Source organism: Delphinus delphis, chromosome 6, assembly GCF_949987515.2.
Source record: "Delphinus delphis chromosome 6, mDelDel1.2, whole genome shotgun sequence".
NCBI classification, from domain to species: Eukaryota; Metazoa; Chordata; class Mammalia; order Artiodactyla; family Delphinidae; genus Delphinus; species Delphinus delphis.
Window position 1 is genome coordinate 36502173 of NC_082688.1, and position 24119 is coordinate 36526291.

General features: G+C 41.3%; 1 protein-coding gene and 1 pseudogene across 1 annotated transcript in view; both read right to left on the reverse strand.

The window, feature by feature from the left end:
• Window positions 1–11704, reverse strand: part of RECK (reversion inducing cysteine rich protein with kazal motifs) — a 73153-nt gene extending 61449 nt beyond the window's left edge. Inside the window, exons 1-3 of the mRNA XM_060014523.1 lie at window positions 11566–11704; window positions 1820–1878; window positions 580–654 (exon numbers count right to left, since the gene is read on the reverse strand). Of these exons, the coding sequence (XP_059870506.1) occupies window positions 580–654; window positions 1820–1878; window positions 11566–11665 (234 nt within the window). The 5' untranslated portion in view covers window positions 11666–11704. The remainder of the gene's footprint in view (window positions 1–579; window positions 655–1819; window positions 1879–11565) is intronic.
• Window positions 11705–21673: 9969 nt separating this feature from the next.
• On the reverse strand, window positions 21674–23145 carry LOC132426598 (olfactory receptor 13C7-like; annotated as a pseudogene).
• Between the last annotated feature and the right edge of the window lie 974 nt (window positions 23146–24119).

Sequence of the window (24119 nt, forward strand, 5' to 3'; positions counted from 1 at the left end):
TCCCCCCCATTTAACCCAAGCTACCTTATCTAAGGAGGCTCCCTCATGCCAGCTCAGACTTTCTTAGCCTGGCTCAGGAGTATCCCAAACGCTGAGGATGGCCCATGCATTAGAGGCATTTTAAGTTACATGCATGCAATACATTCAGACAGGCATGCAATGTATCTATAATATACCAGAAAATGGGAAGACAGAAGTAATGAGAAGTCACACATTTTCCCTTACCCCAAATCCAACTTTTTAAAAATCAAAATATATGTAAGACTTAGTTATTATGGTTTTCATAAAATTGTCAAAATATGATAATAAGTAAAATTCCCAATTCCAGATAAACTATTATAATGAAATTTAAAGACTGGAATATGTCATATACCTACATCATAGGTATAAAATAAACAATGAAAAACAATATTCTATCTAGCAATTTGTGTGAAGATCTTTTTAAAGTACCTAGTTAAATCTAACATTTTACTTTGACCACAAACCCCAATCACACTGAAAGATTTGCTAAATCTAAAGTAACTCATTAGAGTGCTTCATTAGACAAAAGCTTCCATAGTTCAGTTAAATAAGACCTACCATTGTTTCAGGGCAATAATCTGGGGCTCGCTGCAACAGATGTTTTAGTCGGGATTCACTTTTTGAGGAGAATATCTATTTGACAAAAAAAAAAAAGTTTTGTGGCATTTTTTCAATAAGAAAATAGAGGAGGTAAACTTATCCTCTAGATTTATGAATTGTCTAGAATATTTTCCAATTTCCCTTTATAAACGGAAAACCTTTGGAAAGATCTAAATTAAGGTGAGGTAATATTTCTTGAAAGGTTGGTTAGCTTGGCAAATAATCAACAAAGTCTAAATACGGCAAGTCTAATGATCAAAAATGGAGAAAACCAGCTGTTAACCTGTTAGGGTACAGGGGAGAAAAAAAAAAAAACAGAAAAGAAAAAACAATAAATCTATTCTAAACTGTCCTATAAACTGCTTTTAGTCAACTGACCACAATGAAAAATAGACTATGCCATACCCTTTATATTGGTGAAGAACAACTTTGTGAATAGCACTGTAGCAAAAACTTCTCCACAGAATTCCATAAAATAGAGACAAAGCCATCTTTTAAATAAAGCTGCTGAGGGGTTGACAAGTTCACTCATCAGGCTAGTTGGCTCACTTCCAACTACAACTTTAATTAATGCAATTGTAATTTGATGTCTCTGTAAATTTAAATCATTACATATATTATTACCTGCAAATAGTCAAGATTGTAAAGTCTATGAATGCTAACGACAATGAAAAAGGATTTATCTCCAGTTAGTTTTTCTTTCTCTTTTTTTTTTTTTTTTTGCGATACACGGGCCTCTCACTGTTGTGGCCTCTCCCGTTGCGGAGCACAGGCTCCGGACGTGCAGGCTCAGCAGCCATGGCTCACAGGCCCAGCCGCTCCACGGCATGTGGGATCTTCCCGGACCGGGGCACGAACCTGTGTCCCCTGCTCGGCAGGTGGACTCTCAACCACTGCGCCACCAGGGAAGCCCAGCCTTTGTTTTTATAACACTGATACCTCTGAAGGGTACAGGCAGTTGTTTTGAGGAATATCCCTCAATCTGGGTTTGCCCTATTGTTTCCTCATGATTCTGGTTATGTATTTTGGGCAAGAATCCTACTTAAGATACTGTGCTCCATCATGTCAGCAGACACACGTTAATTTGTTCCATTATTGGTGATGTGAACTCTGAACACTTGTTTTAAGTGCTGCCCAGCAGATTTCTCCAAAACAATTATACTAAATAATATCTTCTACAATTATTATGTAAGCTTACCTGCTCACATACATCGCGGCACATTTGGTTATCCTTTGAATGATTACAACACAGCGCACCTAGGGAGAAAAAATAAACACCTGATGTTGCCTACTGTTAAATAAACATGATGATTAAGCTAAGCCAGATGGTTACACAAACCATTTATTCAACAATTATTACTATTACTATCCATTTTAACTCAACAAACCTTTGCTGAGTACCTATTTCAAGTCAAGGACGGTGCTGTGTTGGAGAATGTGGTTTTTGCCTTCAAGAAGCTTACAACCTAATAGGGGAGACTGTCATTTAGTAATAGCAGTTACTAGGTACTGTGTACTTTCTACATGCCAGAATTTTACTGCTTGCTTTATGTATTATCTCATTCAACCCTCATTATTACCCTATGGGCTATATTCTATTATTATACCTATAATGTAAGGTTAAATGATAAAAAGATAGTGAATTTTGTTTTGGACATGTTACATGTAAGCCTCCATTATCTCAGTGAAGTAGAGATTAGGTCTGAAAACAAAAAGGATTGAGATGGTGTTGGGCTTGAGGTGAGGTTGTAGAGGTCTGGAACAGCCATCGTAGAGAATAAAGAAGGCAACTATAAATGTTTCTCAAACTTCTGTTCTATGAAACACTGTTTCATGAATTGTTAATATCTATCCCTCAAGAGAAAATGTTTCATGTTCAAATAAATTGGGAAACAAAGGATTAAAAAATTAAAGAGAATTCTTTTCTGTAGGATTTTATGTAGGCTTTAATATGTTAATATGCATCATTAATCTCCTAAAAAGGGATCTAAGTAGACAGATTTCTCAGAGCACAGAATACTTTTTTTCATGCCACGTATTAACATTTCAGAATGCCAATTTGAGAAATATCAGAGAAAAGGAAACATTTGCCAAGCAGCATTATGGGCCCAGAGAAATTAACAAATTGGTGATAGAGATAATCAGCAGGGGCATGTTACTATTCTAGAGTGATGCTGACTGGAAAAAAAAGATACTACATTGATCAGTGACTGTTTAGACTGCTAAGTCAAAAGAGACAAGGACATAAAAATATTATATTTCAGGCAGCTAGATCAATACAATGGTTTTATATATATATATGCAACATAATCTCTTTAAATGAAATCTATATAATTTCAGTATACGTGAAAGCAGAGCTTTTTTGATTGAAGGTAGGATTAGTATTGGGGAGAAATGAATGAATAAAAAAGGTCCTCTTTAGCTCTTACCAACTCCTTTAAGTTCAAAACCAATCACTGTTAATCCATAAAACAATGACAGGGTATATGATATTACTGTGATATATAGTGATATTATAGTGACATTATATCACTATATTTAGTTTCATAAAAGACTACTGTGGGGCTGGCTTTCTAATACTATGTGGGAAAAGCTGTCTTGAAGTTCTAAACATTTGACTTTAAATTCTGAAAAACATATAGAAATTCCATTAAGTTTCAGAAATTTTAAAAATTCCGTGTTTATAGGCTGTAGTTGCTTTCTTAGAAGCTACTAACTCGAGGGAGGGTGCAATCACTCATGAGACTTTCTCACAACACCCCTTCTCCCCTGCCATGCCACACCATGCCGACCCCCTCTTCTAAGATTCTGTTATGTCCCCAGCCTCATTAGAATGGAGAAGACAGGCAGGAAAAAAAGGGGGGGAGTCTCCTGTGTGATACTGATGTGCTCTTTTGAAGTGCTCAAGTTGTTGCCACTTTCTACTATCCTCCAACAACAAAGGTCACACGAGGGCAGAAAATCCAGCTGATCAAGAGCAAAGATAGCTCAGGATAACATATGGTCCCAATAAGCACAGGCTTAGCAAAAAGTAAACAGTCAGGCAGACAAGAGTCTGACTTGGGCCTAAGGATTTTTGGAAAAAAGTTTCTTGGAGCAAAGGTCTATTTAGAACAGAAACATAAAACATGTCATAATTAAAACTCCAATAACAATGAAAGGTTTTATTAAAAATATAAAGGCCTGTTTTTTTCCTATTTAATGGTGAAGGTCAAATTTATAGTGGAGTGACCACCAAAGTTAAAATTTTAAAATAATTCATTTTTTCATTAAGAAACCCCAAAATTTGGAAAATGAGAAGAAAAATGACCTAATATTCCCACTGTCCTGCCAGAACGTGTGTTGACATTTTGACATATTTCCTTCTAGTCTTTCCAAAAGTCTTCTGAAATTTCTGACAAAATGGGATTAAAGAGAGCAGCCTGAAGTCTTCTGGTAATAATGCCCTTTCCCCTTCCAACCAAGCATTCCTCTGTAATAGTGCATTTCCTCCCTTGAGAGGACTGCCACCCTCCTAGAACAGGCTAGGGGACCTACACTCCATCACATTTTCCACACTTTATTTTTAACCTTAGTCATCGTTACATTTTTCTTTCTTTGAAACAACAAAAACTTACTAGAATCTTAAACACTGCATATTTTTTAAGAAATAAATATCTACAAATAGATATCAAGTCATATGCCTTCATTAAGAATGAGGGCAGAGGATTCAAACGCAATTAATGTGGCAATTAAAGGTCTCTGTCTTTTTTAGAGCTTTTAAAATGGATTAATTGGGTCACTGAACTATTAGAGTGCAAAAAAACTCTCCAAAGCCTAATGGTTTATACAAGAGAAGACATTGTGAATTCTAGAAATGTTTTGTTTTTATAATTTAATTCTAACCTAATTTCTAGCTCTTCAAGAATAGTTTAAAACTCTGGTTATTTTCATAAAATGGAACTGAGCAGATAAAGGTAAATTAGTTCAAAATAACACTTGATATTGACAGGATGAAAATAAATAGCACAGGTGTTATCCTTATTAGAGACATAAGGAAGAGCGTCATATTTTGCATTCTTATTCCAAAAGTCTGTAATTATAAAATTAATAAAAACCAAAAACTGATTACTAAAGGCCATGTATATTGGGTTTAAGAAGGTATTAATGTAACCTAGAAATATGAGAGTAGAATCATCCAATAATTAGAAACATCAAGGTTTGTCTGCTGGTTTGGACCACATGTCTACTAAAGATAGGCAAGTAAGCAGGAAGCACATGCTCCAGCCACGAGGGAAAAATGCAACTTCTAAGACCAACCAGCATTTAAAAAAAACAAATACACACCCTAATCTAAAGCTAAAATATTCACAGAATTATAGGATTTTTGAAGTTAAAAGAGATTTTGCCACAGAAGCCTCCCAAAAGCTGTAATTCAATTTGGTTAATGAAAAGCCAGTCTTGTTTTCTTTTCTAAAGAAAATAAAAATTCCTTCTAATTAATGTATTCCTAGAGAATTACTAGAACAGAATATATATATCCTGCACTATTGAAGGGGAAAAAACTAAATCCAAGTTGATAGCGGAAAACAGTCATTTCAAATAAAAAAGACAGTCATTTCAAATAAAAAAGATACATTAATTTTAAAAATCTCATCTTACTTTTAATCAAATGTTTTTTTCTATAATGGCCTGGAAATTGACAATCACTTTAAAAACATTTAAATGACAACTGCAACTTTAACTTATAAATGCATTCTTACAATTGTCACATTTATCCCTTCAATGATATATATGTTTGTGTATATACATAAAATATATCATCAGCCAAGGAAGAGCCAAACAATAAAATGATTATTTATATACCCACCACCTGGATTCAACACTGCTAACATCTTGTCATACCACTTTATTTATCTAGACAGATGGATATCCTTCTCCATTGCTTGCCTCATACTGCACTGCTACAACAGCCAATTATGCTCATTCTCTTCTATTATCAATGAGTGCCAGATTAATTTTTTAAATAGACCTTTCATGATGTCACTCTTCTAATCTAAGGGCCTACAGTGGCTTCCTGCTATTCCAGTTCTAAATTTTCCAAGTCATCTTCTTACCTCCCCTTCCCTGATCTTCTATTACTTTTTAACAAGGAAAGCCTACATTTACCTTGAACACAGCCTTCTGCCTGAAGTGCTTAGTGCACTCTTTCCTGCTGACATAAATCCTAAACATCTTTCAAGGCTGAAATCTCATCTCAACTCTTAGTAAGCCTTTCTTCTCCAACAACTCCAGGCTATGTTGGTTTTTTGGTTATTTAATGTCTTACGATTCCAGTCAGAACTGGAAGCTTTAACACTTAACTCTAATAATTTCATGTGTGTACTAATGGTATCTCCAGATTGAACAGAAACTTCTTGTACCCATTTAGCACAGTGCTCAGCTTGAAAATTTGTATTTATTCATTGGTTAATAATAATTTCCTATTTATACAATGCCTTTTTAATCAGAAAATAAAGTACAAAAAGTTTATTTCTCCCACTATACCACTGCCATACCATATTTCACACGGTGACCAAGCCATGATTTAGCAAACATCATATGAGTTTTTGACCCAGGTCAGAAGATAAGCTGGACCCAATCACATGCACAGGCACAGAGGTATACAGCCAGTTGGTGGTGGGCTCTGCAACTATAAGGTCAAGATGAGCTGTGGCTGAGGAAGTTTTACGGTGTGCAGAAACCATGAGTAAAATGAGGAAGCTGGTTGGTGGAGAGTGTGAAATGCAAGAGATGTACAGACAGACTCTATAAGAGGTAGAGAGAGACTGTCTCTAAAAGTAGTCTTGGTTGCTGGCAGCTTTCCAGTTCCCACAGCAGTTCCTGAGGTTGTGCTGTGCTCAATTTCCTATGCTTGGATTTCCATGTGTTCCCTGTTAGATGCTATATAACTAGCTCCCTAATCCTGAGCAACCTTGGTTTCTGTTCTTTTGGGGGTCAGAAGAGCCTTAACACATTATCATTCATAATTATGAAACAACTAAAGCAAATGACTCCTCAGATCCTCCCTGCAGATGCTAATACCCAGTACTCTCAGATAATTCCCTTCCCCATTCTATGCCATAGGACACCCACTTGTAAAACAAGGGATCTGAAAATATTAATGTCTGGCTCCCAATGGTATAGTCCATGGTCAAAATGTTTCTCTTAATACTTTTCTTGAAGTCTTCTTCATGTAATCTATGTGCTCTACGGCACCCGTTACTTGACTAAATCACATTTTTCCTCAAATACATTCAGATTTAGAATATAAATGGATATGTACTAATATAACCACATAAATATTAGCAGTGTAGATATTATACACTTTTTGGCGATATTTAATGTCTGATGTTCTCACTAAACCTTAAACCCCACGAAAGCAGAGACCATGTCTGTTTTTGCTTACCACATTATATACCTAGTGCCTATCAGTGTCTGGCACTATTAACCCCTTAACAAATATCTGCTGAATGGAATACTTACAGGCATGAAATTAAGTTTAGAAAGCAATGGACCAAGGGGAGTTATTCCTAATATCCATCTTAAACACATACAAAAACGGAAATTTTGATTCTCTTCCTGACTCACCTGCCAACCCTCCAACTTGGTCCTACCCATCTTCTCAACCTCAGTAAATAGCATTACTTTTCACTAAGTTGCTCAAGGTAAAAATCTATAAATAATCTTTACTGCCTCCTTCCCTCACTTCCACATCCAATCCAACAGCAATATATCTTGACTCTCTCCTCTTCTATCTCCACCACCACTCTATGGTAAGACGTTATCTCCTGCTTCGACTACTAAATGGGCTTCTAGTAGCTCTGCTTTTACTCCTACCCTATTACGATCACTTTTTTTCATTCAGCAGCCCGCGTGATCTAAAATAGAAATCAAAGCACTTATCTCTTACTTAAAAGTCCATTGGTTTTTATTTGCATATAGAATAAAATCCACAGTCCTTACGTGGCTTTTTGCAAGGCCCAGCACCATCTAGCCCTGGTTTACTCTCCTGCTCACTATGTTGCAACCATACTGACCTACTGTTCTTTCTTGCCTTAGGGCCTATGTACTTCCTGGTCTCCACCCGGGCCTTTTCTAAGGACAGCACCTTCGGTCTTCAGATCTCAGTTCAGAACCTTAACTTCTCAAAGAAGCCATTCTTGTCATCACTATGTTAAGAACCACTCCCCTCTACGCCAGGGGTCCCCAACCCCTGGCCATGGACTGGTGGCCCATGGTCTGTTAGTAACGGCCCTGTTAGGAACTGGGCCGCACAGCAGGAGGTGAGTGGAGCGTGAGCGAGTGAAGCTTCAGCTGCTGCTCCCCCACTGCTAGCATTACCGACTCAACCATCCCCCTCCCCCCGCCCCCCACCCCGTGGAAAAACTGTCTTCCACAAAACCGGCCCCTGGTGCCAAAACGGTTGGGGACTGTTGCTCTACGCTACCATCTATGTATTTTCTTCACAGCATATTTAACCCTACCAGAAATCATTTTATTTAACTGTTTATTGCCTGTCTCCCCTCTGCTAGAGTAAGCCCCTTGAGAGCAGCAACCCTGCACGTAGAACAGTGCCTGGCATATAGTAAGCATGCAAATATTTTTTGAATAAACAAACCCCTGTAGTATCTGTTTTGCTCTTTTAAAAAAACACACTTATAATAAATAAAAACCACCTCCTTGATATTGTCCCACTTTCTTCCAGAAGTGACATATGGTGAAAAGCATGGTTAATGAAAGACTGTTTAAATCTATGGATATAAGATAGAAACTTTTAGTAGCACACCAGAATAAACTGTCATATCTGGTCTATCACCAACTCTAGCTCTTTGTACAGTGTGGGCCAAGATAGTTCTTAGGGAAGAGAATCTGCTTCTTATTACATTCCTCCAGATAGGCGGTTGCTTTTTCTAACTTAAAATTCATTACATTCTTTTTCAGGATTCTAGGCTGACTATTACATAATTTCTTAAATGTCAACTTATTGAAACCTAGCCCTTAATGTTACATCTTTCTCTCTTTTGTACTATTAGAAAATATCTTAAATGGAAACAGAGCTAATATCAGGTGCCACGACACACAGATCCTGAGACTGCAGCATAGGGTTCCATCTTATCCTCCAAAGGGAACACTAGAGGTGCTGGGGAGGAGAGCTGGGGGTGTTGAGGAGACCAGAAAGTACACAGGATAGGAAGTGTGGCATTACTCCAATGAGGAGGGTGTGGCCAAACTTCACAGGAGAAAATAATAATTGAGCAAGTCAAATGATTCCTTCCCTCACCCCCACTCCCCCAACAGGAACAAAAATCTCCAAGTCAGAACGGATGAGACTTGTGTAACGCTTTATACCAGAGGAGACAGGAGTACCCAACTTTGGATGGGGTAAGGAGATGGGAAAGAAGACTGTCTGAGCAGGAATATAAGTCAGGCCTTCAATGAAATACAATTTAATATTGTGTTCTTAATTTTTGTTTAGGATTGAAGAACATTTTCCACAGTTTATACAAATCCACAGTGGAAGCCTTTGTCCATTGTATTACTCAACGCCCTTTATGTAAGGAACCAGGCAATATATGCCTAAGAATTTAGTACAAGGGACAAATCTCACTTTTACATCAAACTTGGAATTTTTCTTCTTACCAAACAATGCAAACTCTATATTGTCATGGACTTTTTGAATTGGTAGGTCCTTTAGAAATCATCTAGCCCAGAATTTTCTAAAGTGTGCGTTAGGTGTTATGAAGAAAAAAAGAGTTCTTTAAGCAAACAAGTTTCTTTCTTTCTTTGCATAATAATTTTATTGAGATATAAATCATGTTAAATTAATAAAACAAGGAGGCCATCAGACTGAGGCAGCTTCAATGCCTCAGTAGCCTACCTAAGCAAGCCAAAACCTAAGCCTATAGTGCCCCAAGGTTAAGAAATCAGAACCCTAAGGACAATCAATTGCAAACAGCCACCTGGACTTTCTCAAATAAGGCACCTGCTCAAGCTATAACCAATCGAATATTTCCTTGCTTTGTTTCCACCTCTTTCATAAAAGTCCTTCCCCTAGCTCCTGTTACTTCCCATTTGGCACTGCCCAATTCAAATCAATTTTTGCTCAAACTCTTAACATTTTAATATGCCTCAGTTTATCTTTTAACAATCATATACCACAAAATTCATCCTTTTGAAGTGCACAATTCAGTTGTTTTTAGTACATTTACAGAACTGTGCTCACCACTTTCCAATTCTGAACATTTTCATCACCCTAAAAGAAACCCCATACCCATCAGCAGTCAGTTCCCCATTTCTCTATTCTCCCAGCAACAAGTTTCTTTACTACAGGAATACTTGCGAATTATTATGAATCTAACGTGTTTGCGAATTTATAAGAGAGGGGTACAGCGTACAGTGTTTCCCAACCTGAAGAGCTAACATTTCAGTGCTTACTATATGCTATTATAAATGCTATACATGTATTACCTCAATTCTCACAATAAAATCTATGAGAATTTCTGTATACAATAAATGTGGATACTAAAGCACAAAGAGACTAAAGCTAACTAATTTGTTCAAATATTCTTAACTATATTCTACCCTGCTATCTCCCACAGAATTGACTAGTTGTAGAATAAGAATGGACGACTAATTTTCTAATGAACCATAACTTTGAAAGTGCTTTAGTTCAATTTCTTAATGAGAAAAATGGGACCCAGAAAGGTAAGCTGATTTAGCCACGAATACACAGCATTCTCTCTCTCTCCTTTGATTTGTCTAATTGACAGCTTGTTAGAATCCAATTATAATTAACTATCTAACCCCAGGTTCCTGACAATCCTCTCCTTTCTTCAAATACTCTTGACTTAAAAAAAACAAAAAAAAACCTTTAACATTGTAAGCTACCTTATAACCTTGAGACTGATTTTGCTCTTTCTAGGTGTGTCTCCCTGTAAGCAATGCACTTCTCCACCACGTTTGCATGTATAAATCCCAGCCATCTTTTAATATCTAGTGCAGTTGGGGCGTCACTCAATTTTCTTCCTGCCCTAGGTGGACATCATCCATCATCTCTCTCCCTCTGTGCACTCACAGCCCTTCATCTCCTCTGGACCCTTCTGCCTTGAATTCGAGTTGCTCATGTCTTGTTGCACCCCACCTCCTAGCCAGAGCTGCTGGAAAGCAGGAGATGGCAACAACTCCTAAAAGCCCAGCACATGAGAGACACTCAATAAGCACTGAACAGCTTGCTATCCACTAGTGGTCTAATTCCTCTAGAGCAAGAACTAAACTTTCCTCAAGCCAGTAAGCCCCCAAAGAGTCAGTTTACTGGATTTTAATCTGTCTCCTGCCAGAGCCCAGCGCTGTCTTGGACACACAGCATACCCACAGCGAACGGCAGCAGAATCGGATTTAGTAGGCTTGGATCTACTCTCTTCTGAGACTTCAGAAGTCAGGCAGGCTGCAGGGCCCATCAATGCTCGCTGCCCGAGGTCGGCCTTTCTGAACCGCGGGTCAAGGAACAAGCAACAATAACTGGCCAGGGCGGGGGTAAGGCGGCGGCACCTCATAAATCCTATCCGACCCTCGCGACGATCCTGGGCAAAGGCATTCACTCTCTTCGTACAGTGACCCGAGCCGGGTGAGGGGATAAGGGCTGAGCTGGGGGCCCCTGCTCGATGGGTGACAGAATAAGGCCTCGAACCCGGGTCACCGCTCCCAGTTCAGCAGATCGGGGAGGGGAGAGCGAGCGTGGAGAGGGGTCCTGCTCGTCCCGCCTCAGCTCCTCCTGCAGCCTGCTGGGACCTCCGGACCCCGGGTCACCGGACTTGGGCCGGGTCTGGGGGTCGCCGGCACCCCCGCCCCCTGCCCCGCGCCATCTTGGAGCGCTGAGGCGGCCGCTCCGAACCGCCCCGAACCGCTGCTCCAGCAGTTACTCACCCGCACTGCCCGGGTCCAGGCCCCCTGCCACCTCCGCGACCCCTGCCACGGCCAGGAGAAGCAGTAGCGCGCCACGCGGGGAGGCCCGGACGGTCGCCATGTCCGGGCCGGGGGGTCCGGAGCCGCGGGATGCTCGGACCCAGCCTGCCCGCCGCCGCAGCTCGCGGAGGCCCCGCCCCGGCGGCCTGGGCCCTTGGTGATTGGCTGCGGCGTGCTGAAGCCCCGCCCCTCGGCCGCACAGACTTTCCAAAACCTGCTGGGGGCGGGAACCTGCCCGAGACCCGGGCTCTTTGTTAAGGCCCAGCTGTGTGTCGGCTTCTGCCGCGGAGTACCGCAGCCAGCGTTCTCTAAGAGGGGAGTCGGAGGATGTAAGAGCTGGAACCGCCCTTGGAACGCCTGGTCCTCCCGAGGTTTGCAGATGTGGTCACTGAGGCTCAGAGAAGAGACCATCTGCTCCAGGTCACACTGCAAGTTCGCCTGAGAACTGGGGCATAAGCCAAGGCTGAACCAAAAGGACTTGTCCCTTTCACGTACCTTCAATGGTCTTAAAATCCTTTCTGCCAGACGCTGCCTCACACCCAAAGAAGGCGTGCCACCCGGGACAACTCCCGAAATTGGAGGGAATCTGCCGCGGACACGGTCCCCTGACAAGGGCCCGAGGCCCGAATTCGCCACCAAAGCTCTTTGGCACGTGTAGCCTCAATGTGTCTTTGATGTTCTAGGTACCTATTCCTATCAGGAAAATGTGGGGAGAGAAATGCTTGTGTATCTAAATATGGAGAGCCTTGAATGTCAGGTTGGGTTTCGACTTTTAAAAGACAATTTGGAGGTGGGTCCCCACTCCACCCCTTACCCCCACAGCTCCTGTGGGGTATGTTTGAGAGGATTCACTTGCTATCAAATCGTTTTCCACCCTGGTCCCTCTCTCCCTCCTCCTCTCCCTCTCTTTTCCGTTTGTGAATTATGTTAATACCTTTTTCCATTCCCCTTCCTTTTAAAAAAAACATAACCACAGTTACATTTTAAAATACCTAATGTTAAATATCCAGTAAGTTTACATTTTCGTTATTGTCTCATAATTTCCTTTTACAGTTTTTCAAGTTCCACCCAATGTCCATATACTGAAATTGGTTTGTATGTCTTTTAGGTATCTATTCCCTCTCTTTTAGGTTTACAAAAGGAAAACATGAATAAGTTACAATAATCTTTCTAAAACATTTGCTGTGGCAACAATTCTCTTGCTCCTCTGAGAGGCCGCCTCTTTACTTACAAGATAGAATGATGTACAGTTATTCGACGTGGTGTCAGAGGTTCTCAGCATTTAGACCCAGTCACCTTTACCACTTCATCCCACCTTACTCCCCACTCCTCCCCAGGAGAGAAGAGTCAAAAATCCTAGAGTTGCACTAATATGGTAGCCACTAGCCACATGTGGCTGTTGAGTACTTAAGATGTGGCAAGTCCAAGTTGACATGTGCTGGAACCAGATTTGGAAGACTTAGTATGAAAACAATAATGTAAAATGTTACTAACATTAATTTCACCTTTTTTTTAAACTTGTTTTTGTTTTACATAGGCTTTATTTTTTAGAGCAGATTTAGGTTCACAGAAAAACTAAGCAGAAGGTACAGAGATTTCCCATACACCCCCTTTCTCAGCATAACAACATATGCACAGACTCCTCCACTATCAACATCCCACACCACAGTGGTACGTTTGTTGCAACTGATCAACCTGCATTGACACATCATTATCACCCAAGGTCCATAATTTACCTTAGGGTTCATTCTTGGTGTTAACACATTCTGTGGGTTTGGACAAACGTATAACAACATGTAGCCACCATTATTCTTTTTACTTTTTTAATGTGCCTTTTAGAAAACTTACAATTACATATGTGGTTCACTCTGGCGTTTACATAGTTCTGTTGTACAGTGCTGGTGTAATTATCTTTCATTCTAAACAAAGGTTAATGCTTAGAGGTCATCTTTAAAATGGAACTTTAAAAAAATGTTACTGGCCAATGATTTTGTCCTGAGCTCAAGAACATCTTTCAGTATTTTAGATAAATAAACCCCATCAAATCTTTTGATTCATCTTTGTGTAATATAATTTCCCCATCATTTTACTTTTGTTTTATATTTAAAGTAAGTTTCCTGTAGAAATCATATAGTTGGTTGCTTTTTTTCTTTTTAATTTAATCTGACAATTTGTCTTTTAATTGGAATTTTTAGATCCTTTTGATTTAATACAACTATTGATATGGGTGAGTTAAATCTATCTTGCAATTTGTTTTCTATTTTCTCCATTTGTTCCTTTTTTCCACTTTTCCTACCTTCTTTTAGAATAATAAAGTGTGTGGAGTGTTGTTTTTATGATTTCATTTTATCTCCTCTATTGGCTTATCAGCTCTACTTCTTTGCTTTATTTTTCAGTAGGTGCGCTGGGGTTTATAGTATACAGTTTAACTTATTACACTCCACCTTCAAATAATAATCACTGGGCTTCCCTGGTGGCGCAGTGGTTGGGAGTCCGCCTGCCGATGCAGGAGACGCGGGTTCGTGCCCCGGTCTGGGAAGATCCCACATGCCACAGAGCGGCTAGGCCCGTGAGCCATGGCCGGTGAGCCTGCGCGTCCGGAGCCTGTGCTCCGCAACGGGAGAGGCCACAACGGTGAGAGGCTCAAGTACCGGAAAAATAATAATAATAATAAAAAATAATAATAATAATAATAATACTTCATGTCAAATGTAAGAACGTGACACCAGTATACTTCCATTTTCCCCTCCCATCTTTTGTGCTAATATTGTCATACATTTTGCTTCCACACAGTTATTATTTTGCTTTAAGTAGTCAATTATTTAAATAAGAGATTATAAAATGAGAAACAATGTGTTTTAAATTTATTTATTTATTGGTTGTGTTGGGTCTTTGTTGCTGCGCGCGAGCTCTCTCTAGTTGTGGCGAGCGGGGGCTACTCTTCGTTGTGGTGCATGGGCTTCTCATTGCAGTGGCTTCTCTTGTTGCGGAGCACAGGCTCTAGGCACGCGGGTTTCAGTAGTTGCAGCACGTGGGCTCAGTAGTTGTGACTCTTGGGCTTAGTTGCTCCCACAGCATGTGGGATCTTCCCAGACCAGGGCTCAAACCCATGTCCCCTGCATTGGCAGGTGGATTCTTAACCACTGCACCACCAGGGAAGTCCCAACAATGTGTTTTATATTTACCCACATGTTAAGCATTTCTAATGCTCTTCATTCCTTTATGTAGCTCAAAATTTCTCTCTAGTATCTAGAGGAAGAGAAACATTTTTATTAAGAACATGGCAAGTTTTGCTGATTTTAATTAACTAGGACCCCATACATTGGTTTTGGGAATTTATGCATAGTAAATTCCTGAAGTTAATCTTTAATGGAAATAATTTTTCTGGGTTTATTTAGCCTAAACACATTTTCTTATCACAAATTGACCTATCTTGATAAGGGATAGGTCCATTTTGAATTCTTTAAGACTTTATAAAGTCATATATATATATATATATATATATATACACACACACGTATATATGTATACACACACATATATGTAACCACACACACACACACATATATATATATGGTGCCAATTTTTTGAAATATTAATATATTTTAAGTATATTCCCAGTAATTTCTTTACTAAAACTAGACATGAGAGCAAGGCATTCATTTCCTCAGGGATGATTATTAGAGTAGAGAAGTAGACAAAGATAATTCCTAGCTTTTTGGTTTTAAAAACAAGACATCTGAAATTCCCAGAGACAGTGGTTTTAAGAGTAAAAGCTTTTGAGATATCAGAACCTAGCCCAAAAGGCTGAGGGTGTAAAATATTTTTCTGAACAATGGACTTGTGAGAATACCGTGGTCAGTCAATACAATCCCTCCACCCCCATCATTCCCCAACAACTTGACTCCCTCTGATGGGGGAGGAGGAGAGCCACTGGAGAAGGGAGGCTACTGTGGGCTGGGACACAGAACCCCAGAAAGGCTTGAGAATGTGAGATAAGAGGGGATCTGAGCCTCGTTTCCCATGGAGCTCAGGGAAGTGACACACCTCATAAAGTTCCACTGCGCTGAGCATGATGGGAGTGTAGAGGAGAAATGGCTGCAGGTATGTACTGTTCCTCGCTCCCCACCTAAAGTGACATAGAAGAGGAGCTGAATGTATTCTATGCCCTTTGAGAGGGGCAAGGCAGGAGCTGAGAGCCTGAAGACGCCTCAAGATCAGAATGAGGAGGCTGTAGCTGGTATTTGCATGGTCTATACACTGGACACCAGGTGAGAATGCAGGTATCAACAGGGATTGATGATGACAACTGAGGACCAGATGTCCTGCCTTCTTCCTCAGGCCCAGTTGGTGGGTTTGATTCTGTATTTTCCTCTCAAAACTCGGGAGGGGGTTGGGGAGAGGCCTTGACTAAGCTGAGATCCTACTGAATTGACTGAGATTAAGTTTTAGTCATTCAGCAGGAAGGGGACTCGCAGAGACAAGTAGCTGTCCATCAAAGATTTGTGCAGCCCTTCTAGAAATTGTTGCTTGGAAGCAACTGCCCAGCCAGAGCAAACATTTTCTAAGTGCCATCGTGTTCTCTGTTGATTTACTAACTGTGAATATGGCCTTGGAAAACAAAGGATCCCATGACCTGGAGCAGAATCGGTGTATCTGAAAGCCCCGTTGACCCCTATATTGAGATCTCACAGGAGGGAGAGAAGCCCTAATGCCAAGGCATCCAACACCAACACGTTATACAATTTAGCATTGTGATCTTAGTCTGTGATACTGGTACAATATCCTGCCAGCCTCCAGTGAGCCCTCTGAAGATATGAGCTTGTGAGTATGAAATTGTCCCCATTCTCTACTTTTCTTGCCTGCTTATTTCATTAATTTTCAAACTTAAAAAATATTATTTTTATTTTTTAGCAGTGGAATCCTTTTTCCAACAAAATCTTAAGAGTCCTGCCATACAAAATAGAAAAAAGCTGTGTTTTAGTGCTACATTTATTTTCTAAGTTCAAATTTATAATAATTAATAATAATTAACTGGTTCCAAGATAATAAATGAGAATTCAAAGATAATAAATGAGACTTTGATGAACACAAAAACTTAAAATCTGGAATTATGTATGATAATTGCAGTCACAGTTTGGGCTTCCATTTCTGTATTTTGTTTTGGTTGCCTGCTGTAAGAGAAAATCCTGATTGATACAGATGAGTAGTTTGCAAAGGGTCATGGTTTTTGAACTAGCCCACCTTGCAATCTCAGACTACTCTTTGTTCAAATTAAGATGGTACCTTGAAAATGAAGTACTGAGAGATTTTAATTTCAATATTGACTAATGAACACTCATGTCCATACCAAAACCTGCACACGGATATTTATAACAGCTTTGTTCATAACTGCCAAAACTTGGAAGCAACCAAGATGTCCTTTAATAGGTAAGTGGTTAAATAAACTGTGGTACATCCATACAATGGAAGATTATTCAGCAATAAAAAGAAATGAGCTATTAAGCTACAAAAAGACATGGAGGAAACTTAAAAGCATGTTACTAAGTGAAAGAAGCCAATCTGAAAAGGCTACATACTAAATGATTCCAACTCTGTGACATTCTGGAAAAGGCAAAATTATGGAGACAGTAAAAAGATTAGGGGTTGCCAGGGGTTAGAGGGGGAGGGAGGGATGAAGAGGCAGAGCACAGAGGATTTTCAGAGCAGTTAAAGCATTCTGTACAAAACTATAATGCTGGATACATGTCATTACACATTTGTCCAAATCCACAGAATGTACACTGAGTGAACTCTAAACTATGAACTCTGGGTGATGATGTGTCAATGTAGATTCACTGATTGTAACAAAGATACCTTTCTGCTGCTGGATGTTGATAGTCGGAGAGGTTATGTGTGTGTGGGGACTGGGTATATGGGAACTCTCTGTACTTCCTGATCAGTTTTGCTGTGAACCTAAAACTGCTCTAAAAAACAAACTGTATTGATTTTTTAAATGCCCGTTAGACATTAAAAATAAGAAAAAATATTGATTTACTAATAAGTTTGGATAACTGCTCAAATTCCTTATCATAAATGTAGTCAGAAGTAACACCCCAAATGTATGGTTAATCCCAATACTATTTATAATGTGACATTATTACTGTGTGACCAGTTACATGTTCCCTTGTTATTGTGCAATTGGCTATGACACCATGATGAGAACATGTACCAAGCAGATGATTCTGAGCCTTGCCCAACACTTAATTGGGAACAGTGCACATCTGTACTCCCTGGTACAATTATAAATGAGCAGTTGAGCATAGGCTTGGATTAGGGAAAAGATCAGTGCAGAATTACACTTTTTCTAATTGACACATTTAAAGAAGATAAAATAAATATGAAGAGATGGCAGGAAAAGATTTATTCTGAGGTCTATGCAAAGGAGTCAACTCAACAATACACATGCTATTGTGGTAGTGGCCTCTTGTGTGCCAAAACTCAAAACGTAAGTTTGCATGTGTCCATGGTCTTACTACATATTAAAAGTCATTTAGAATATATATACATATATATAAAAGAAACTCAAATACTTGCAGAACCCAACAAACCTCCATGTGGGAGAAGTTTGATTCTTGTTTGATCAGACCATATTATTCAAGAGTTTTGTGCGATGTATGTTCGAATATGTCTCTTTTAATTCTGATAACCCTCTTTCTCTTCCAGAATAGTGAATCATGCCCTCTTCCCCAGCTGGAATAAATATGTCATGCTGTTCTCTTTTTGTTTTGTGTAATCATGATGGTGTCTTATGTTTAATTCTAATCCATCCTAAGTTTATGGTAGCGTGTGGTGTGATGTATGGATCAAAGGCAAACCTTCATTCAATTGAATGTTGCTGCTGTCCCACTATTTATTAAAAAGTGCTTCCTTCTTCATGCTATTAATTTTGACCTGACATATGTATTAGATTCTTATAGTTGGAATTAATTTTCTGGTATCTCTGATAACCACTGATTTTACAAAACTTTTAAAAATAGCCACTTTTGGGCTTCCCTGGTGGCGCAGCGGTTGAGAGTCCGCCTGCCGATGCAGGGGACACGGGTTCGTGCCCCGGTCCGGGAGGATCCCACATGCCGCGGAGCGGCTGGGCCCGTGGGCCGTTGCCGCTGGGCCTGCGCGTCCGGAGCCTGTGCTCCGCAGCGGGAGAGGCCACAACAGTGAGAGGCCCGCGTACCGCAAAAAAAAAAAAAAAAAAAATAGCCACTTTTAAAAACATTCAGTAATTGTTACTTTGTAATAAGTTCAAATCTGGCAGGAAGACTCTAACACCATTATTTTCAAAATTATTTTTGGCTGCATTGGGTCTTCGTTGCTGCACGCGGTCTTTCTAGTTGCGGTGAGCAGGGGCTACTCTCCGTTGCGGTGCACAGGCTTCTCATTGCAGTGACTTCTCTTGTTGTGGAGCACAGGCTCTAGGCACGCAGGCTTCAGTAGTTGTGGCTCGCAGGCTCTAGAGTGCAGGCTCAGTAGTTGTGGCGCATGGGCTTAGTTGCTCCATGGCATGTGGGATCTTCCCAGACCAGGGCTCGAACCCGAGTCCCCTGCATTGGCAGGCAGGTTCTTAACCACTGCACCACCAGGGAAGTCCCGTTCAATTATTCTTCACCAGCAATTTATGTAGTTGAGTACAGTCTTCTGGGGAATTTATTTATTGTTTGTTTGTTTGTTTATTTTGGCTGTGCCGGGTCTTAGTTTCAGCATGTGTGATCATCGTTGCGGCACTTGGGATCTTTAGTTGCAGCATGTGGACTTTTTAGTTGTGGCATGCATGCGGGACCTAGTTCCCCTAACCAAACCCAGGCCCCCTGCGTTGCAGCACGGAGTCTTACCCACTGGACCACCAAGGAAGTCCTGGCTTCTGGGGAATTTAAAACACTAAATAACTTTGTTTCTAAGCCCAGGTTTCCTATTGGCCTTACCGCAGACACAGTGAAATTTGAATCATTGTGGTGGAGGGTAGAGACCAGGAATATGCATATGAAAGAAGTTCTATTTGTTACAAGTTGAGAGCTTCCCCCTTAGAAATTAAGGCCATTGTTTTGTATTTATACTCTCAAGCCCCTGGTCAGTCACTCCGCCTTCCTTTATACTCCAACGACATGCATCATTTTTTCCTTGACACAGTCTGTCATGTCTGGAATTATGTTTTTTCCCAATTATTCGGTACTCGTTACTACTGCAAATAGGATATTATTTCTGTTTTGTTTTTTTGTTCTATACTGATGGTATGTAGGAACACAATTGATTTTTGAGAAGTTATTTCTGTCTCCTTAACTTTTCTGAACTCATATTACTGATAATATTTTTCTGGTTAATCTTTAAAAATACAATTTTGTTTTCCGCAAAATTTTACATCCGTTTCTTTCTCTGTTATATTTATGCCTCTAATTTTGCACCTAACACTGTTGTATCTATTTGCACTTGCACTTGACCGCACTTTTAGAGCTATTTGAAGTGGGAACGGCTGGTTTCTGGTCTAGCATGGAAGAAGCTTGGAAGACACCACTCTGTACTAACAAGTGAAAAGCTGAACAAACTGATAAACCAAAAATTCTTCTTAGACCTGTAAGAGAAGAGAGGTCGCAGGGCAAACTGCTGCCCCCAGAGTGGAGAGAGCAGCCTCGGTTGCCGATGCTGGAGGACCTGGCACACGCCGGAGTTGCTTCCCTGCCTCTCCCTTCAGACCCTTGGCCCTAGTCGCACATCTTGCAGAGCCTGCTACTCAAAGTGTGGTCCGAAGGGCAGCAGCATAGATGGCATCACCTGGGAACTTGTCAGAGACGCAGAATCTCCAACCTCACCTCAGACTCAATGAATCCGAATTGGCATTTTCACAACATTCCCAGGTGAATCAGGAGCACGTTAAAGTTCCAGAAGCACTGATCTCAGGAGTTTGCAGAAATGTCCACCAGATGGCGGGTTTGCAGCAGGCACAGGTATCCAGAGCCACAATCAGCCCACCCAAGTCTCCTTCAAATAGTGCCCTAAGTGGCCTTAGAAATTTGGAGCCATTGCTCATGATCTGTGAAGGATGGGGAGAGAACGCAGAGGAGATCCCTAATCAATGAGCGGCAGTTTGTGGGGTGTGAGCCATGAACTACTCCTCTCTGGGCTTTCCCCAAGGTGTTTTTATACTCATTGTCTAGTGAGAGGGATGGGCCATAAGCTCTTATTTTACAGACAAAGGAATTAAGGTCCAGAGAGGGAAAGAAACTTAGCCAAGCTCTCAGCAGTGGCAAATGGTGTTGGAGGTGGAATTGGAAGGCAGGTTTCTGGCTGCCTGGCCTGGGCTGAGAGCACCTCTAGATGGACAGGGCAGGATGGTTCAGCCCCAGTCTATGCTGACCTGGCTGATCCTTCCCTGTCCTCTCCCACCCAGTTGCTCTTTGAACAGCTCTCTTGTTTTCTCTGGGAGTGATAGAAGCAGCTGTTGTAATAATACAATAATTTGGAATGTTAATGGGCTTTTCCCAATACTGAGGGTTCTGGACTTAACCCCCAGGGGAACAAAGCATCAGACTTAATTGGGGACAAGCCATGGTCCCCAGACGGTCACCCTGGGAATCTTGATGGTCCCTGAGTCTATGGCCAGGACCAGCTATGAGCCACTGACTCTTAAATGAACTTTCATCCCAACCCATTTAGTTTTGTTTTTTTAGTTATAAGAACAAAGAGTCAGCTTCTGGTTGCAGAGGATCTTAGATTTCATTGGCATAAAGTAGCTATGATGTGACGTCACCGTGGTTATGCACAAAGCCAACGACTAGCCAGCGTTTCTAGAAATGCAAAGCTCTTTCCTTCTAGATTCTTAGATAGAAGATTCCACTGCCTATGTAACAAGGGGAGGAGGGCCAGTTTACTTTTTAGTCTTACTCACATGGTCCACAACATGAATCTTGGGAGACTCCCTTCTCTACACTGGGTTCCCACTTCCCCAGGAGGACTGAGGAGTTTGGAGATCATGTGTTCTGGCAGCGTGGAATTCCATGACAGTCACTCAGATAGGTGTTTCTTTTTTTTTTTTTAATTTAAATTTCTTTAAAAAAATTAATTTTTATTGGAGTATAGTTGCTTTACAATGTTGTGTTAGTTTCTTCTGTACAGCAAAGTGAATCAGCTATACATATACATATATCCACTCTTTTTTGGGTTTCTTTCCCATTTAGGTCACCGCAGAACACTGAATAGAGTTCCCTGTGCTATACAGTAGGTTCTCATTAGTTATCTATTTTATACATGGTATCAATAGTGTATATATATCAATCTCAATCACCCAATTCAGCCCACCTTCCCCCCTTTCCCCCTTGGTATCCATACGTTTGTTCTCTACATCTGTGTCTCTATTTCTGCTTTGCAAATAAGATCATCTATACTATTTTTCTAGATATACAAGGCAACCTTACTCAGGTGTTTCTGACATCCAAAGGTCTTCACAGAAGCCTTTACATCTTTGTTCCTTAGGCTGTAGATGATGGGGTTGAGCATGGCAGTCACCACCCCATAGAAGAGGCAGATGAGCTTGCCTGAAAGGTCCTGTTTATCTGTCCCCAGTGGGTCCTTAGACTTGGGCTTGGCATACATAAAGACAATGGTCCCATAGAATATGATCACAACTGTGAGGTGGGCAGAGCAGGTGGAGAAGGTCTTTTTCCTCGCCTCTGCTGAGGGGATCCTTAGGATGGTAGTAATGATGAACACACAGGAGAAAAAGATGAACAGAACTGGGACGCCCAGGAAGATCACATTGGCCACAACCATGCTGATCACATTGATGGAGATGTCAGCACAGGCCAACTTCAGGACAGCCAGGATCTCACAGGTGAAGTGGTTGATGACATTGTCCCCACAGAAGGGCAGCTTCACAGCCTGGGATGTCTGAACTACAGAGTTGGTGATACCAGCTGCCCAGGAGCCAGCAGCCATGGGCACGTAGGCAGCCTTGCTCATGATCACAGAGTACCTCAGGGGGTTGCAGATGGCCACGGAGCGATCAAACGCCATCATGCCCAGAAGCACACACTCTGTGGCCCCCATGGCAAAGGAGAGGAACATTTGCCCAAAACATGCTGAGTAAGAGACGGTTTTCCTGGGGTCAAGAAGCTGTCAAGGATGAGGGGGACTGAGGAGGTTGTGTAGCAGATGTCCAGGAAGGAGAGGTTCCTCAGGAAGAAGTACATGGGCTTGTGTAGGCGGGAGTCCAGGATGGTCACCAGGATGAGGATCCCGTTGCCCAGCAGGGTCACCAGGTACATGAGCAGAATGAGCACAAAGAACATTTTCTCCAGCCTTGGGTGGGCTGAGAGGCCCAGGAGAATGAACCCTACCACGGGGGAGGTCTGACTGGACCTGTCCATGGTGCCTCCGATCTATCACCTGAAGGAAGTCTCTGAGGTCAATCTCAGCACTCTCTGACTCCAAAAGTGCCTGGGCAGCAGCAAAAATCTTCACCCTGCTGAGCAACTGGAGAAGAGCTCTGACAATTCTGTCATGTCTAAGGGGTTCTAGAAAAAATATAGTAGAGATCAGTATTTAACTTGTTTTCAGTAAGAATGAAGAGTTAATGTGGATTAACTCATCTGCAGGTGACAATTTTTAAAACTGGGCAAATGATTTTTTTTAAAATAAATTTATTTATTTTAATTTTTTTTGGCTGCCTTGGGTCTTCGTTGCTGCACGCAGGCTTCCTCTGGTTGCGGCGAGTGGGGGTTACTCTTTGTTGTGGTGCGCGGGCTTCTCATTGCGGTGGCTCCTCTTGTTGCGAAGCATGGGCTTTAGGTGCGTGGGCTTCAGTAGTTGTGGCACACGGGCTCAGCAGTTGTGGCTCGCAGGCTCTAGAGCACAGAAAACTGGGCAAATGATTTAAAATATCTGTGTAAAGCACTGGCAAGGTAAATAATACAACAAAGAATCATAGGGTCATAACTCTGGGGGAAAAAAGGAATTCAAGGAAGTATATCCAGCATTTGAGGTTATGTTTCAACTAGGGCATTTGCAGCTTCTGGAGGTGGCCACTGAGAGGCCAAGAAGCACTACGCATAGCCTCGTGGAGGTGGGAACAGGTTTTGAAGTGCAAGGCCCACTGTGAAGGGCTCCTAACTAAACCTCCTCCCTTTGGTAGGGAACCCAAAGGGCAGCACCACAGGAATGAGTGAATCAGAAAGAAACATGCATTTACAAGTGCTATAGCTCAGCTTCAAATCAAGCCCTGAAATTGGATTGAGGTGGTCCCAAATTTTTGATGCTCCCAAATACCTAACAGAAGCAAACATAAATCTACCTTGAAGGAAGGCACAGTGGTTGAGAGTCCACCTGCCAATGCAGGGGACGCGGGTTCGTGCCCCGGTCCGGGAAGATCCCACGTGACGCGGAGCGGCTGGGCCCGTGAGCCATGGCCGCTGAGCCTGCGCGTCCAGAGCCTGTGCTCCGCAACGGGAGAGGCCACGACAGTGAGAAACCCGTGTACGGAAAAAACA